The 12440-nt window shown below is 44.0% G+C and overlaps 1 protein-coding gene across 4 annotated transcripts in view; it reads right to left on the reverse strand.

Moving 5' to 3' along the window:
* The window catches only part of GATAD2B (GATA zinc finger domain containing 2B), a 68438-nt gene that overhangs the window by 5534 nt on the left and 50464 nt on the right, over window positions 1–12440 (reverse strand). For 3 of the 4 annotated variants that reach the window (XM_042440226.1, XM_042440227.1, XM_042440228.1), the window contains exons 3-10: window positions 10896–11028; window positions 9260–9391; window positions 8152–8283; window positions 6510–6680; window positions 3853–4168; window positions 2611–2813; window positions 1178–1291; window positions 108–225 (exon numbers count right to left, since the gene is read on the reverse strand). In XM_042440226.1, coding sequence (XP_042296160.1) covers window positions 108–225; window positions 1178–1291; window positions 2611–2813; window positions 3853–4168; window positions 6510–6680; window positions 8152–8283; window positions 9260–9391; window positions 10896–11028 — 1319 coding nt within the window. The remainder of the gene's footprint in view (window positions 1–107; window positions 226–1177; window positions 1292–2610; window positions 2814–3852; window positions 4169–6509; window positions 6681–8151; window positions 8284–9259; window positions 9392–10895; window positions 11029–12440) is intronic. The other variant, XM_042440229.1, reaches the window with a different exon arrangement.

Here is a 12440-nt window from a genome sequence, read left to right on the forward strand (position 1 = left end):
TTTCTAGACTTATACATGAGTATATAATATAGTGTTGTTCACAGTGTTTAGGAAATCGGTGTTGTTCCCCTATTCTTGATGCCTTCCCCATTCTGTCCCAGTTTTACCTGGCATGCCAAGGAGGCCACTTGCGACAGAAAGCTGTGGGGCCTGTGCAAAGTTGGATAGCATGGAGCGGGCCGAAGTGGGGATGCCGCGCTGCAGGGTGTTCTGGGGTTGTGGTGCCTGCAAGCAGAGGAGAGAAAACAAGTCTTGTAACTGAGCAGCAGAAGCAGGTGTCGGAGAAACTGACTATACCACATATAAGTTTAGGCACAAATTTGGACTCCTTTTCATGTTTCTTTTCCAGTTTTCCACACACACCTGGACCCATCAGAGCCACAATATTCCCATGTGAACCTGAAATGGCTTGATGTCTATCTCTAGTTTTAACATCCCCCTCACTTATTCTTCTGTATAGGTTTACCCCACTGCTAAGGTTTAAAGGCAAACTGCACTTTCTGAAGTGCAACCCTCCATCCATTAATAATAACATTTCTCTTCTTGAAACTGGTAGGCCTTGGGGTACAAAAAAATGGGTGAACGCAGCATAAGGCTGCCCACCCCTGTTATAAAGTGACAAGAATAAGCTGAGAGCCAGCATGGCATAGTCATAGAAATCTGCTGGTGACCTTGGGCAAACCACAGAGAAAGGCAATGCTAAACTCCTCTGAAGAAATCTTGACAAGACAACCTGAAAATAGGGTTGCCATAAATCAGAGAGGGGAACCAGCATGGCACAGCGGTTTGAGTGTTGGACTACAACTTGGGAGACCAGGGTTCGATTCCCAGCTTGGCCATGACACCCACTGGGTGACCTTAGGCAAGTCTCATGCTCTTGTCCTCAGAGGAAGGCATGGGCAAACCTCATAACAAATCGTGCCAAGAAAACCCCATGACAGGTTCATCTTAGGGTTGTCCTAAGTCAGAAGTGACTTGAAGGCACACAATAACAAAGAAACAAATCAGAGTCAACATGAAGGCTCATAACAACAACAATCACTCCCTAGTTGTAACCAATTTAAGATGGCAAATTAGGCTTAGCTAAATACAGGTGATTGTGGAAAGTGGCAGGAGTGTTTCATCGCATGAACTACAGCAAAGGATGGGGTAGGCAAAGCCTCTTGGTGCACCTTACCTGGCGGAGTGTGTGGTGTCGCATGATGCTCTCCTGTTTGCTGACGCTGGACACGCTGGCAGGAGCCGTGGTGGGAGACAAGGCTGCCTGCTGTTGCAGCCGCTGCTCTATCTCCTGCAAGGATTGGAGGAAGACAACAGTCACAATATCCAACCATTTTGTCCTGGCAAGAAAGGGTGAACAATTTCCACAATTCTTCCCCCCAATAGAAGAAAAATAATACTTCCATTTTCTCCCCTCCTCGCAGATTTGCAAATCCTGAAATGTCTGGGGAAATTATTCCGAGCAGCAACACATGTGGTTTTTCTGCATGAGAAACATGACTTCTCACACCCAAAAGTACTGCTTCTAAACGGCCATGTAAAGTCTGTTTGAAAACAGGGCAATTTTGCATAACATCTCATGCAGAAAAATCATGTATGTATATATAGTAGCATGCAAGATTGCAAGGTTTTGTTACCAAACAACAATCTTGTATGCACAGAAGTCACTGTCTGGAAAGGTGTGTGTGTGCGTGCACAAGCAAAATATTCTTTCTGTTCCAAGGGTGGCTGAAGGCAACTTGTGATACATCCTTTGCTTTCATTGTGATTTCCTGCATGGCAGAGGGTTGGACTGGATGGCCCTTGTGGTCTCTTGCAACTCTATGTATGATTCTACATCCTCAAAAGCCAACAGCCCAAAAATTTCACCACAACGCTGGCTGTCCCCTCCCTTCATATCACTTTTTGCTGCAAAACAATTTAGAGAAGGGATGGTCTCCAGGAAAGCATTCACATGTGTTTCCCACAAGTGCAATTCTCAGGATCTCTAAGGGTTGAGATGGTGAAGGGGAAGCCATAGCAATGGGTTCAAATGCTGGTTTCCAAAGTTCCAAACTCCAGGGATGCAATAGTTGCGAATTTTCTCATCCTCGACAGGGAAGGGCAATCCAAGACATGGAGAGACCTCACTGAGAAAATAAGTCAACCACCGTTTTCTCAGTGGGATTTCGCCACGTGTTGGATGCCCAGTTTTAAATGTTTTAGAATCACAGGGTTGGAAGAGACCACAAGGGCAATTTAATGTATATTGTTTTGTATTTTGTATATTGTTTGTGTAGGTGTCATATGGAAATTTCAATAAATATTACAAAAATAAAAATAAAAATGAAAACCCACATGCTTTTAAATAGCAGAACCGGATGCTTCTTGTGAAAAACTAACCTTTGCAAAAAACAGTCTCGGACTGCAAAAATCCACTTAAAAATATACAAAATTCTCAAGATCTCACCCAATGTTGGGAGAACTTCTGGAATCATTCATTGATCAGTGCAAGAACAAAATCAATGACGATTTTACATCCTTAGTTCAGAGGCTGAACAGGAGAGGCCATTTCTGTCCCTGCTCAGCTACCGTCTCCCTTCCCATCCTGTTGAACGGCCGGGAGCTCACCTGTTCCTGCTGCAGAGCTTTGACGAAGGCATTCTTCAGCCGGTTAGTGTGCTCAGCCTTGAGTGCCTTCTTCTGGTTGGAAGTCATGCATTGCTCACACAGGATTTTGCCATTCTTCTCCTGCTTCCAGTGCGGGGTGAAGTCCGTGCGGCACTGGGCACAAACGAAAGGCTCCACTCGTAAAAGGGAGGCGCAAGCTTTGCCTGCAAGGACAAGGGACGGGGGTGGAGAAAGTGGAAAGACAAGTCAGTCAAAGCCATCCCTTCTCATAGGAACCATTCTTGGGCAGGAGGGTACATGCATGCATATGACACTGAAATTTCCAAGCCCTAGAGATCTGAGGACACTCACCCCTTGCCTTTAGTTGAAGCATAATGCATTCAGCACAAAAGCTGTGCAAACATGGTTCAGTTCGCCTCACATTTCACAGTGTGCAACATTAAAAAAACCAAACCCAAACATGCCCCAAACTTTATATTTTATGACATTAAAATCTGCCCTTCCCATATAATCTTAACTTTAAAGTAGTGATGTCCAAACTCTGGTCCTCCAGGTGTTTTGGACTTCAGCTCCCAGAAGCCTCAGCCATCTTGGCTAATGGTCTGGGATTCTGGAGAGCTAGAGTTTGGACATCACTGCTTTAAAGCATAGAGTATGCATAGACAGCTCTAGCTAGAGTTTACAAGGTTAAGGGTATGCATATGTTTGAGTGTGAAAAATATTTAGGCAGTTGTGTGCATAAATTCACCATTCCCACCACTATTATACACAAGTTATCTAGGCTGTCTTGGAAATAACTAGGCAGGCAGGCAGACATATAGGCAGGTGTGTGTGTATGTTACCCAGGCATGAGAAAAATATTTAAAGCTTAGAGATGCTCATATATGAAAGAGCATCACCTTCTTCAAATGAGATCCACAACACATCTCCTATCTCTGGTGAGCCTTCTTGTTGCTACCACATTGACTATTTTATACAGGAAAGTTTGCTTGGAAGTAGGAGATATGAACTGGCAGGGACAAGTTTACTCATTACTAATGTCAAATTATGAAGACTAAGAAATTCCAGATACAACAGGGCACTACCACTATATAAGCAGTGTTTTCAAGTATACTTTATTTTCTGATGCTCCATGGGCGCTTCACAAAATACAGGCCTTTCCTGCCTCCCATGTGGACTGCATTCCTCCCCTGCTGCCCTCTGTATTCAGTGAGGTCAGTTCTGCTTGTTGTTCTCTTTTACCTTGGCTGTCGATGACGCTCTGCACCACCTCCTCCAGCCCCACCATGTAGATGAACTCGCTGTTGGCTGCGCTGGGCAGGAAGTGGAGCAACGGGGCGGGAGGTTTGGGGGGCGGGATCTCCAGGAGAGTCTTTTCCAGTTGCTTGCGCAAGGCGAGCTTGGCAGCTGCCTGGGAGTTGGCAGCGTCATTGAGTGCGCTGGGGCTGGGCAGTGGCGATGAGACCCGGTTCACCGTGCCCGGCTGGATGTGGGAGGCAAGGTTCATGTAGATGGTGGAGGACGTGGTGCGTTGACAGGGGACAGCTGAGCTGGACTGCTGAAGAAGGAACGCGTATGTATGGGAGGAAAAGAGAGGAAGTTAGATACAGGACGGGGTCACACTCCCCTCAAAGGATTGTGTTTGCAGTCTGGGGGTGCTCCTTGATCTGTTGCTCCAAATGACTAATCAGGTAAATGCGACAGACAGGAGTGCCTGTTATCAGCTTTGGCTGATACACCAGCTGCGTCCTTAACTGGAAGTTAGGGACCTTGAAACTGTGGTACATGCATAGTTTTCTTCTGTCTCAATTTCTGTAATGCACTCTACATGGGGTTACCCTTGTGCTTGGTTTGGAAACTCCAATTGGTACTTAACATGGCAGCCAGCTGGTCTCAGGTACAACTAGAAGAGACCATATAACACCGATTTTGAAATCGCTTCACCGGCTGCTTATAAGTTTCTGGGCCCAGTACAAGGTGTTGGTTATAACCTTTAAAGCCCTAAATGGCTTGGGTCCAACTTATCTTCGGGACTGCCTCCTTCCATATAATCCACCTCACGCACTCAGGAATTCTGGGAGGAATTTGCTGCTACCTATAAAAACAAGGTTGTCTGCTATTGCCCTGAGAACCTTTTCGGCTACCGCTTCCAGATTATGGAACAGCCTGCCAGATGAGATCTGTCATATTACCTCCTTGAACAGATTTTTAAAATGTGTTAAGATGGCTCTCTTCTGGCAAGCCTTTCCAGAATGGATACCTGGCCACCAAAAAGACCTAACCTGCACCCTGACTTCTGCTGCAGTTATTGTTTGTTTTCTTGTCTATTATTTTATGCTATGTTTTAAATTAAAAATCGTTTAATTGTATTATAGGGTGGGATTTCAGGATACGGGAATGTAAGTTTTAATGTTGTAAGCCGGTTGTGTTACACAGAGGGGCAGTATAATAACAACAACAACAACAACAACAACAACAACGTTTTTAGTGATATGAGATCAGTGTCATAAACCAAACAGCATTCACCATCTGCAGTGGGCGCATTTGCATGGAGAGGGGCCACAGCATACAAACAGACCACTGGATTTGCACCCTGAAGATCCTAGGCTCAAGTCCTGTCAGTTCCAGGTCAAGAGATTAAGACTAGGAGCATGGCAAAGATCTTTTTGCTTTAGACCAGGGAAAGGCAATTGAGGGAGTGGGGTCAATTTTCACCCTGCGACACCCCTCTCCCATTTACAAGCTGCGTCCGCATAACCATGCACATTGGAAAATATATCATGCCATTTCTTGTTGCCATTTTTGGCCATTCGGGGAGAATTCTGGGAGGTGGGTGTTGAAAATCATTAGGTTTGGGGGAATGTCTGGGAGTGGAAAAATGAATTTAGGGGCTACCTTAGACCCTGTAGACTTGCTGTCAGCCAGGATTAATAACAGAGGGAAGGACAGCCTCAGGAATCTGACCACAGCATGGGGACATTACCTGTATTACTACATCTCCCAGAATCACTTAATAACAAGTAATTGTGGACCAAAAAAGGAACATTCCCAAGCTCTAATCCTGGCATACTGCCTTTCCACATCAATATCCAAAAGAAGGTTCCTTAACTATTTACTCCCGAAACTGAAACTTTTAGCTATGGCACTAATGGGGGAGACTTCAGGCTCATGAGCTCTTCCTATGAAAGAGAAAAGAATTGAGTGATTCTACCTAGGTGAGCCTGATGCAAAATAATTATGCTTAGAATTATGTAATTCTAAACCCAATAATGGATTCTGAACATAAGAAATGAACGATGCTCATAGTCCTGCCTCCTTTATTTTGATAACACAATCTGGGGAAGGAGAATGATTTTGTTGGGAGCCAGAAGCGATAGCTGATGATCAGTAAGTCACCCAGGGATTGAAAGCAGATCCCTGAACTTTGAAATAATGTGTTAGACATCTACTTGTTCCTCCTAATCCATTTTCAGCAACCTTTTTAAAATGTATGATTTTACTTGTCAAGCACCAACAACGCTATTTGCAAACAATGACTGACAATTCCCATTGCTTTAATTTGCTACTGAGCATATTCACCAATAATTCTAAATGATATTTTAATACAACAGTTCAATGGTTTAACTAATAAGTTAATTACATAATTAATTTCATAAATCGTCTTAATGGCTTAATGATTTACAAATTAGCGTGAACAATTTAAAGATGATGTGTTAGCATCAATGTCTCCAAGCTCTAACAGATCCAGATCTCACTTCTGCCAAATCCTGGCCTACCACAAGATAATAAGGTGGGCAACGCACCATCTCCATAGAAGCCAAGGTCTACTGCTCTGTAGCCGCCACTGAGATTCGAACACACAACCCGTCCGTCCGCCCCTCCGATCATGTTTTACTCACCGGCTGGTAGCTGATGGCAGGGCTCATGTTCGGAGTGGTGGTGCGGATGAGGCCTGGTTTTGGGGGGATGCGCTGTCCTTGCAGCTGGGTGGGGTTTGGTGCGATGACACGCTGCGACATAAGCATGTGGGGAAGGGTCGTGTTGCTGGCTGATCGGATGACGCTGTGACCCTACCCAAAAGAGACAGAACGGAAAAGCATGCCTGTGTCAGCAGGAGAAGCAACGGGGTGATTCTGAACTTCTCTCATTCTCAAAGACTGTATCTCCCAATATCCTAGAATCCTAGAGTTGGAAGAGACCACAAGGGCCATCCGGTCCAACCCCTGCCATGCAAGAACTCTCAATCAAAGCATCCCTGACAGATGGCCATCCAGCCTCCCTAAATTTTAAGAGCCACAGGGGAGGGCTTTCTCACTGTTCTACCACCATTCCTGGCAAATCTGGAGAGAACATGAGAATGAGCCTTCTTGGTGGCTAGAGGCTTCCCTCCCATTGGGGGCGAGGTTGGCCCCTTTGCTGCTTTCTTTCAGCCACTCAGGTCTTTGACTATTAACTGGCTGCTGCAGAAAGTTCATGATGCTTGCCCAGCAGTGCTTGCGACAAATGCGTTCTGTTGTCGCAACTTCATATGAATACCTATATTTGGAGTCAACCCCTTGTTTCACCTCTCTCCTTGCTCTTCATGCACACTGGTAAGGGCTCTCCAAGGCTTTCAGATCCAAACTTTCTAAGCCCTGGCTAGTGATGCTTCGTAACAAATCTGGGGTCTTTTGAATGCAAAGAAAATGCTAATTCGTGGAGATATGGTCTTTCAGATATGCAATGCGCCTGCTCTATTATGTGCTTTAAATGACTATTTGAAAGACTGCATCTCCCCATACAAACCTGCACGGCTCCTAGGATCTACGAGGGAAAGCTTTCTCTTGGGCACGCTTGGTGAGAACATGAGAGAGCCTTCTCAAAATGTTTTCGTTAACTAATGCAAGGCTTTCCTGGTTGTTTCATTGTTTTTAACAGAGCAGGGACTTATCCATGCTCTTTCTGTGTAATCTCTACCTCTAGTACCTAGTTTTTTTGTTTAAAAAAACCCCAAGAACACTTCTGCTTTGTTACCTCTATTTATAACATATTATTTTTACTTTCATTAAGAAAGTACACGTGAATTCATCTAGCTCCAGGAGTCAAATGAGGCAAAAGGACCACAGATAATTCATGGGTCAGAGACAACCCATTTTTGTGGGGCAGGGAATGAGCAGGTAGATAACTCAATAGCTTTCCACATATACAAGAAATCTTAGCAGGCCTATTTTGTTTTGTTCCTGTGGGATATAAATAAACTATATTATTATGATTACTTCATAACATCAGTAAAATACTGAACTCTTACAAGGGATCTCCAACTTCTGGAATGGATAGGAAGCAATTCTCCTGAAACATCTGACTTTTATGTTTAATCTGAATGAGATTGACTGCAGTCTGCACAATAACTGCAGTTATTGTAGAACTTGAATTGTTTTAACAGCTGTTAACATCTGGAAGTTAATACTCTCCCAGTAGAACCACAATAGATACGTCTCAATAGCCCAAGAACAAGATGTTTAAAGTCAGGAGCCACAACCCCACGGTGTGGAGATCTCTTACCTGTAATGTGCGGAGGTTTTGGGGCTCAACCCCCTGAGATCCAGGCCGGGAGGGAAGTTTGGACAGAGCCTGCTGTCCAACATGGGCAGGAGATGGCTGGACAATAGATGCTGCATTCTGGACAACCGGAGTCTAGGAGAAAGGAAAACAAAGAGCCTTGTGCAATTGTTCATGCAGAACTTAAACAGTTGAACACCCTTACATTAGGACGTCTAGTTGGCCCCATATCTGCTCTCTTTATGCTTGTACGTAAAGACCTTTTTATTCGCACCAGGCTTTGGATTTTAAATTATGCAGCAGTAGCGCATGTCGTGTGCTGTATTTTATTTTTACAAAATAATAGCAATAATGTCTTAAATGTGCTTTTAACTGTGCTAACCATGTTTTTAAAAATAATAATAATAATATTGCTTAATCATTTTTTATAAGGTTGCAATATAAGATATTAATTTAATCTTGTTTTAAATTTCTGTAAGCCACCTTGGATGGGAGAAAGGTGACATATAAATGCAATAAACAAACAAATGAATAAAATTTCTGGTGGCCGGAGCAGACCCTTTCGGGACCAAAACTAGAGGCAAAGCAAACTTGGCATTAAAAAAAAATGCCACATATTATTCTCTGTCAGTTCTTGAAGCAAGGGAGGAGCTGCCCTCCCACCTGGCAAGGGGCCACAGAGAATTCATGCATCTGAGAAAAGCCATTTTGATGCCCAGCAGCATCTCTGACCACTGGGCTATCCCTGCTGCCCACTCAGTTTAGACCTCGGAGATGCAGATATTCCAGTGTTACTATTTCGCATCTGGTTTTACAAGTGTCCTTCCCCTCTTTTGCTGTCATTTCCTCTAAAAAATTCAACTCCGAGCAAATAAATAAAAAAAAAACTGTGGTGGCTTCTGAAAATGAGGGAATCCTAATGGATGCAGACTCCCTCCCCTTCAGGATAACATCCCTCTCCACACAAGTGAGGGAGGAAAGCCATGCTGAGCATGGTTATCTTGTTCACCGGAGCTGGTAGACGTGTGCAAAGAGATACTAGTACAAAAGTTTAGGAACCACCGTGGAGAATCATAGAATCAGCCCACCCGATCTACAATGGATGGTTCACCTTCTGTACTACGTTCTCTTTCTGGAGCTGGCTCTGCCGTAGCTTCTTCAGCAGCACCAGCCGAGCCTCCTCAAGCCGCAGCTCATCCCGGAGTTGCTTGATGAGCTGCTGCCTCTCCTCAATGCCTTTGCCCTGCAGAGGGAGGGAGAGAAACGCAGAGATTAAGAATTGCATGCATCTTTCTTACAGTACCTTTAGGGGACAAAAGATTCAGAGAGACATAGAATCAAAGCTCAAGACTTTCTCTTATTGCTCAGTGTCCCCTCTCTGTTCATCAGAGATCGTCATTGAAGTTATGGCTCAAAACTAGACCTTTTCACTGAATAGCCCTGTTTAATTATTTGAAGGGATGTCATATTGAGGAGGGAGCAAGCTTGTTTTCGGCTGCTCCAGAGACTAGGACCCAGAGCAATGGGTGCAAGCTACAGGAAAAGAAATTCCAGCTCAACAGGACTTCCTGACTGTAAGAGCTGTTCGACAGTGGAACACACTCTTTCATCGGAGGATGGTGGAGTCTCCTTCCCTAGAGGGTCTTTAAACAGAGGCTGGATGGTCATCTGTCAGGGATGCTTTGATTTAGATTTCCTGCATGGCAGGAGGTTGGACTGGATGGTCTTTGCGGTCTCTTCCACCTCTATGAGTCTATGATCCTTTCCGTGGCATGATGGCTGTACTCCTACTATTAGACCTAATTAGAATTTTGCTCAACAAAAACTACTTTGGACTCCACATTCAAAAGTTGAGTTAGTGGCTCTATCTGGCCCACATTTCGTAGAATCATGGAGTTGGAAGAGACCAGTTATCTAGTTCAACCACCTATTAGTGTGGGAAAACACAGCTAAAGTATCTCTGAGAGGTAGCCATCCAAACTCTATTTAAAGGAGAGTGAGCCACCTTCTGAGCTAGTCAATTCCATTGCTTAATTTTGAGCTAAAATCTCTTTTCTTGTCATTTGAACACAATGGTTCCAGTGCTACTCTCTGCATCAGCAAAAACCAAGCTTATCCATCATCCACATGACAACCCTTTGAATATCTGAACATGGGTATCATACCACCCTCTCATGCTTAGGCTAATCATGCTAAACACCCTCAACTTTATTGCACACCTTTCTCTGGACATGTTATCAATATTGTTCTCAAACTCAGATGCCCAAAACTGGGCACAGTACTTCAGATGGGATCTGATCAAAAGCAGAATGGTCTGGCATTATTACTTCTGGGAGTTTTAGTCCCCCCAAAAGTAACTTCCTCAACTTCTGCCCCTGCAATAAATCATGGACTGAACTGGCTGCTGGCTTCCAAAGGCTAGGAGGTCCTGATTATTCTGGCAACCTTTGATGGGCACTTTCATATTGAATGGTAACGTAACCCACGCAAGCAAGAAATCACCGTAGGGAGGCTAATGGGAAACAATTAAGGGCATCCTGGAACTATCAAGACTTTCTTTCATGACAATTAAATGTGCTTTAAGTTAAAATGTAGATAGGGTACTTGTGCATCTCCTGAAGTGAAGCTACCCCACTGCATATCAAAAACTGAGGAAGAGATGAAAAGAGAAGCTGTATAAACTATGAGCTTGCATACTCTTTTGTGGGTGAATGAATACCTGACATTCTCAGCCACTCAGTTCTTACCTTGAACATTTCCAGATTGGCAGCCTTGAGTCTTTCTTCCATGCGGGAACTGGAGCGCGGACTAGAGGCCTCATTGTCGGAAAGGACAATGATATCTGGCGAGGGGGTGAGCCGCCCCCTGTCCTGGTCACTGCTGAATTTGGGGAGTGGGGAGAAGAGGAAATGGAGAAATAAGCTGAGTTACACACTTTTCCTGAATAAGACTGCAAATGTGCAACGGAAGCCACCCTTCTTCCCAGTCACCATGTTTCACTTCCCATAACGCTGCAAGCAGGAACACCACATCCCATGAATGTTTCTTACAACGATACTGTCATAGTGTGAATTCGTTGCAGGGTTTTCTGTGGCATTAATCATGGTGACGGGGAGAAGCAAAAAAGTCAGAGCACTTCACAGCCAACATATTGGTCCCTCCCAATGGCAAAACATTGGAGGCATTTTCACCCCTTTCTGTCATCAATTCCCCCCAAAATATAGGCTAAACCCAGAGAGTCAATTTCACACCTGATTCAGTACATGCCCCTCTCCTCTTTCATTTTCAGTTCCTTACAAAATTCAGGCTGACCTGCAACCTTTCCATTGTGTCCATTTCACATCTAATTTGACAAGGGTCCACCTGCTCTTTCATTTTCAGTTCCTCCCAAAATTCAAGCTGATGCCAAATATTCCAGTGTTACTATTTCGCATCTGGTTTTACAAGTGTCCTTCCCCTCTTTTGCTGTCATTTCCTCTAAAAAATTCAACTCCGAGCAAAAAAAAACCCAGTCCAGAGTGTCAGTTTCACATGTATGTGACTTACAAGAGCAAACAATTCAGTATGTACAAATCCACAGAGACAGCAGAACTGCACAATTTGTCTCCATTCACTGTATGTTGTTGATCACCAGCTTTCTGTAGTCTTTCCTACATGCATACATGTATATACTTGACTATAAATCGACCTCATGTATAAGTCGAGGGCAGGGGCAAAATTATGGATTTTGATATGATCCTTGGATATGTCGATGGTAAAACTTAGGGACAGGCAACAAAGGATCTAAATGATGAAGCAAAGGAAAACAATGCCAAAGAACCGACAAAATTATGGCAGGCATAACTGTTTTGGCTCACAGTAAAGACTGGATGGAAGAGAGAATAGAGGGAGGTCAGTACTTCCAGGACAGATTGCACTCCTGTCTTTCACCAAGGAATGGTTCCCTTTTTAATAAGAGTTAAAGTATAATATTTACACTGAACCATGGATAAGCCAATCCAGGTTTTTGGAGTCAATTTTTGACTAAAATTTCTAGACTTATACATGAGTATATGCAGTATTTCGTAATCCATTCCTATTAGGATACTGACAAGGGTACCCAGTTACATCAGGAGGTGTAATGTGGTGGACTGAATATGAGAAGAGGCAAAACTGAATGTGAATACACCCGACAATGGGAAGTTCTGAATGTGCACACCAGTGAACAAACGCTGCATGTGCTCCTAACTTGTCGGCGAGGATGGAAAAGAAGATTCTTGGCCAAAACAGCCATTTTTTTTCACACTCCTGAG

This window comes from Sceloporus undulatus, chromosome 9, assembly GCF_019175285.1.
Source record: "Sceloporus undulatus isolate JIND9_A2432 ecotype Alabama chromosome 9, SceUnd_v1.1, whole genome shotgun sequence".
NCBI classification, from domain to species: Eukaryota; Metazoa; Chordata; class Lepidosauria; order Squamata; family Phrynosomatidae; genus Sceloporus; species Sceloporus undulatus.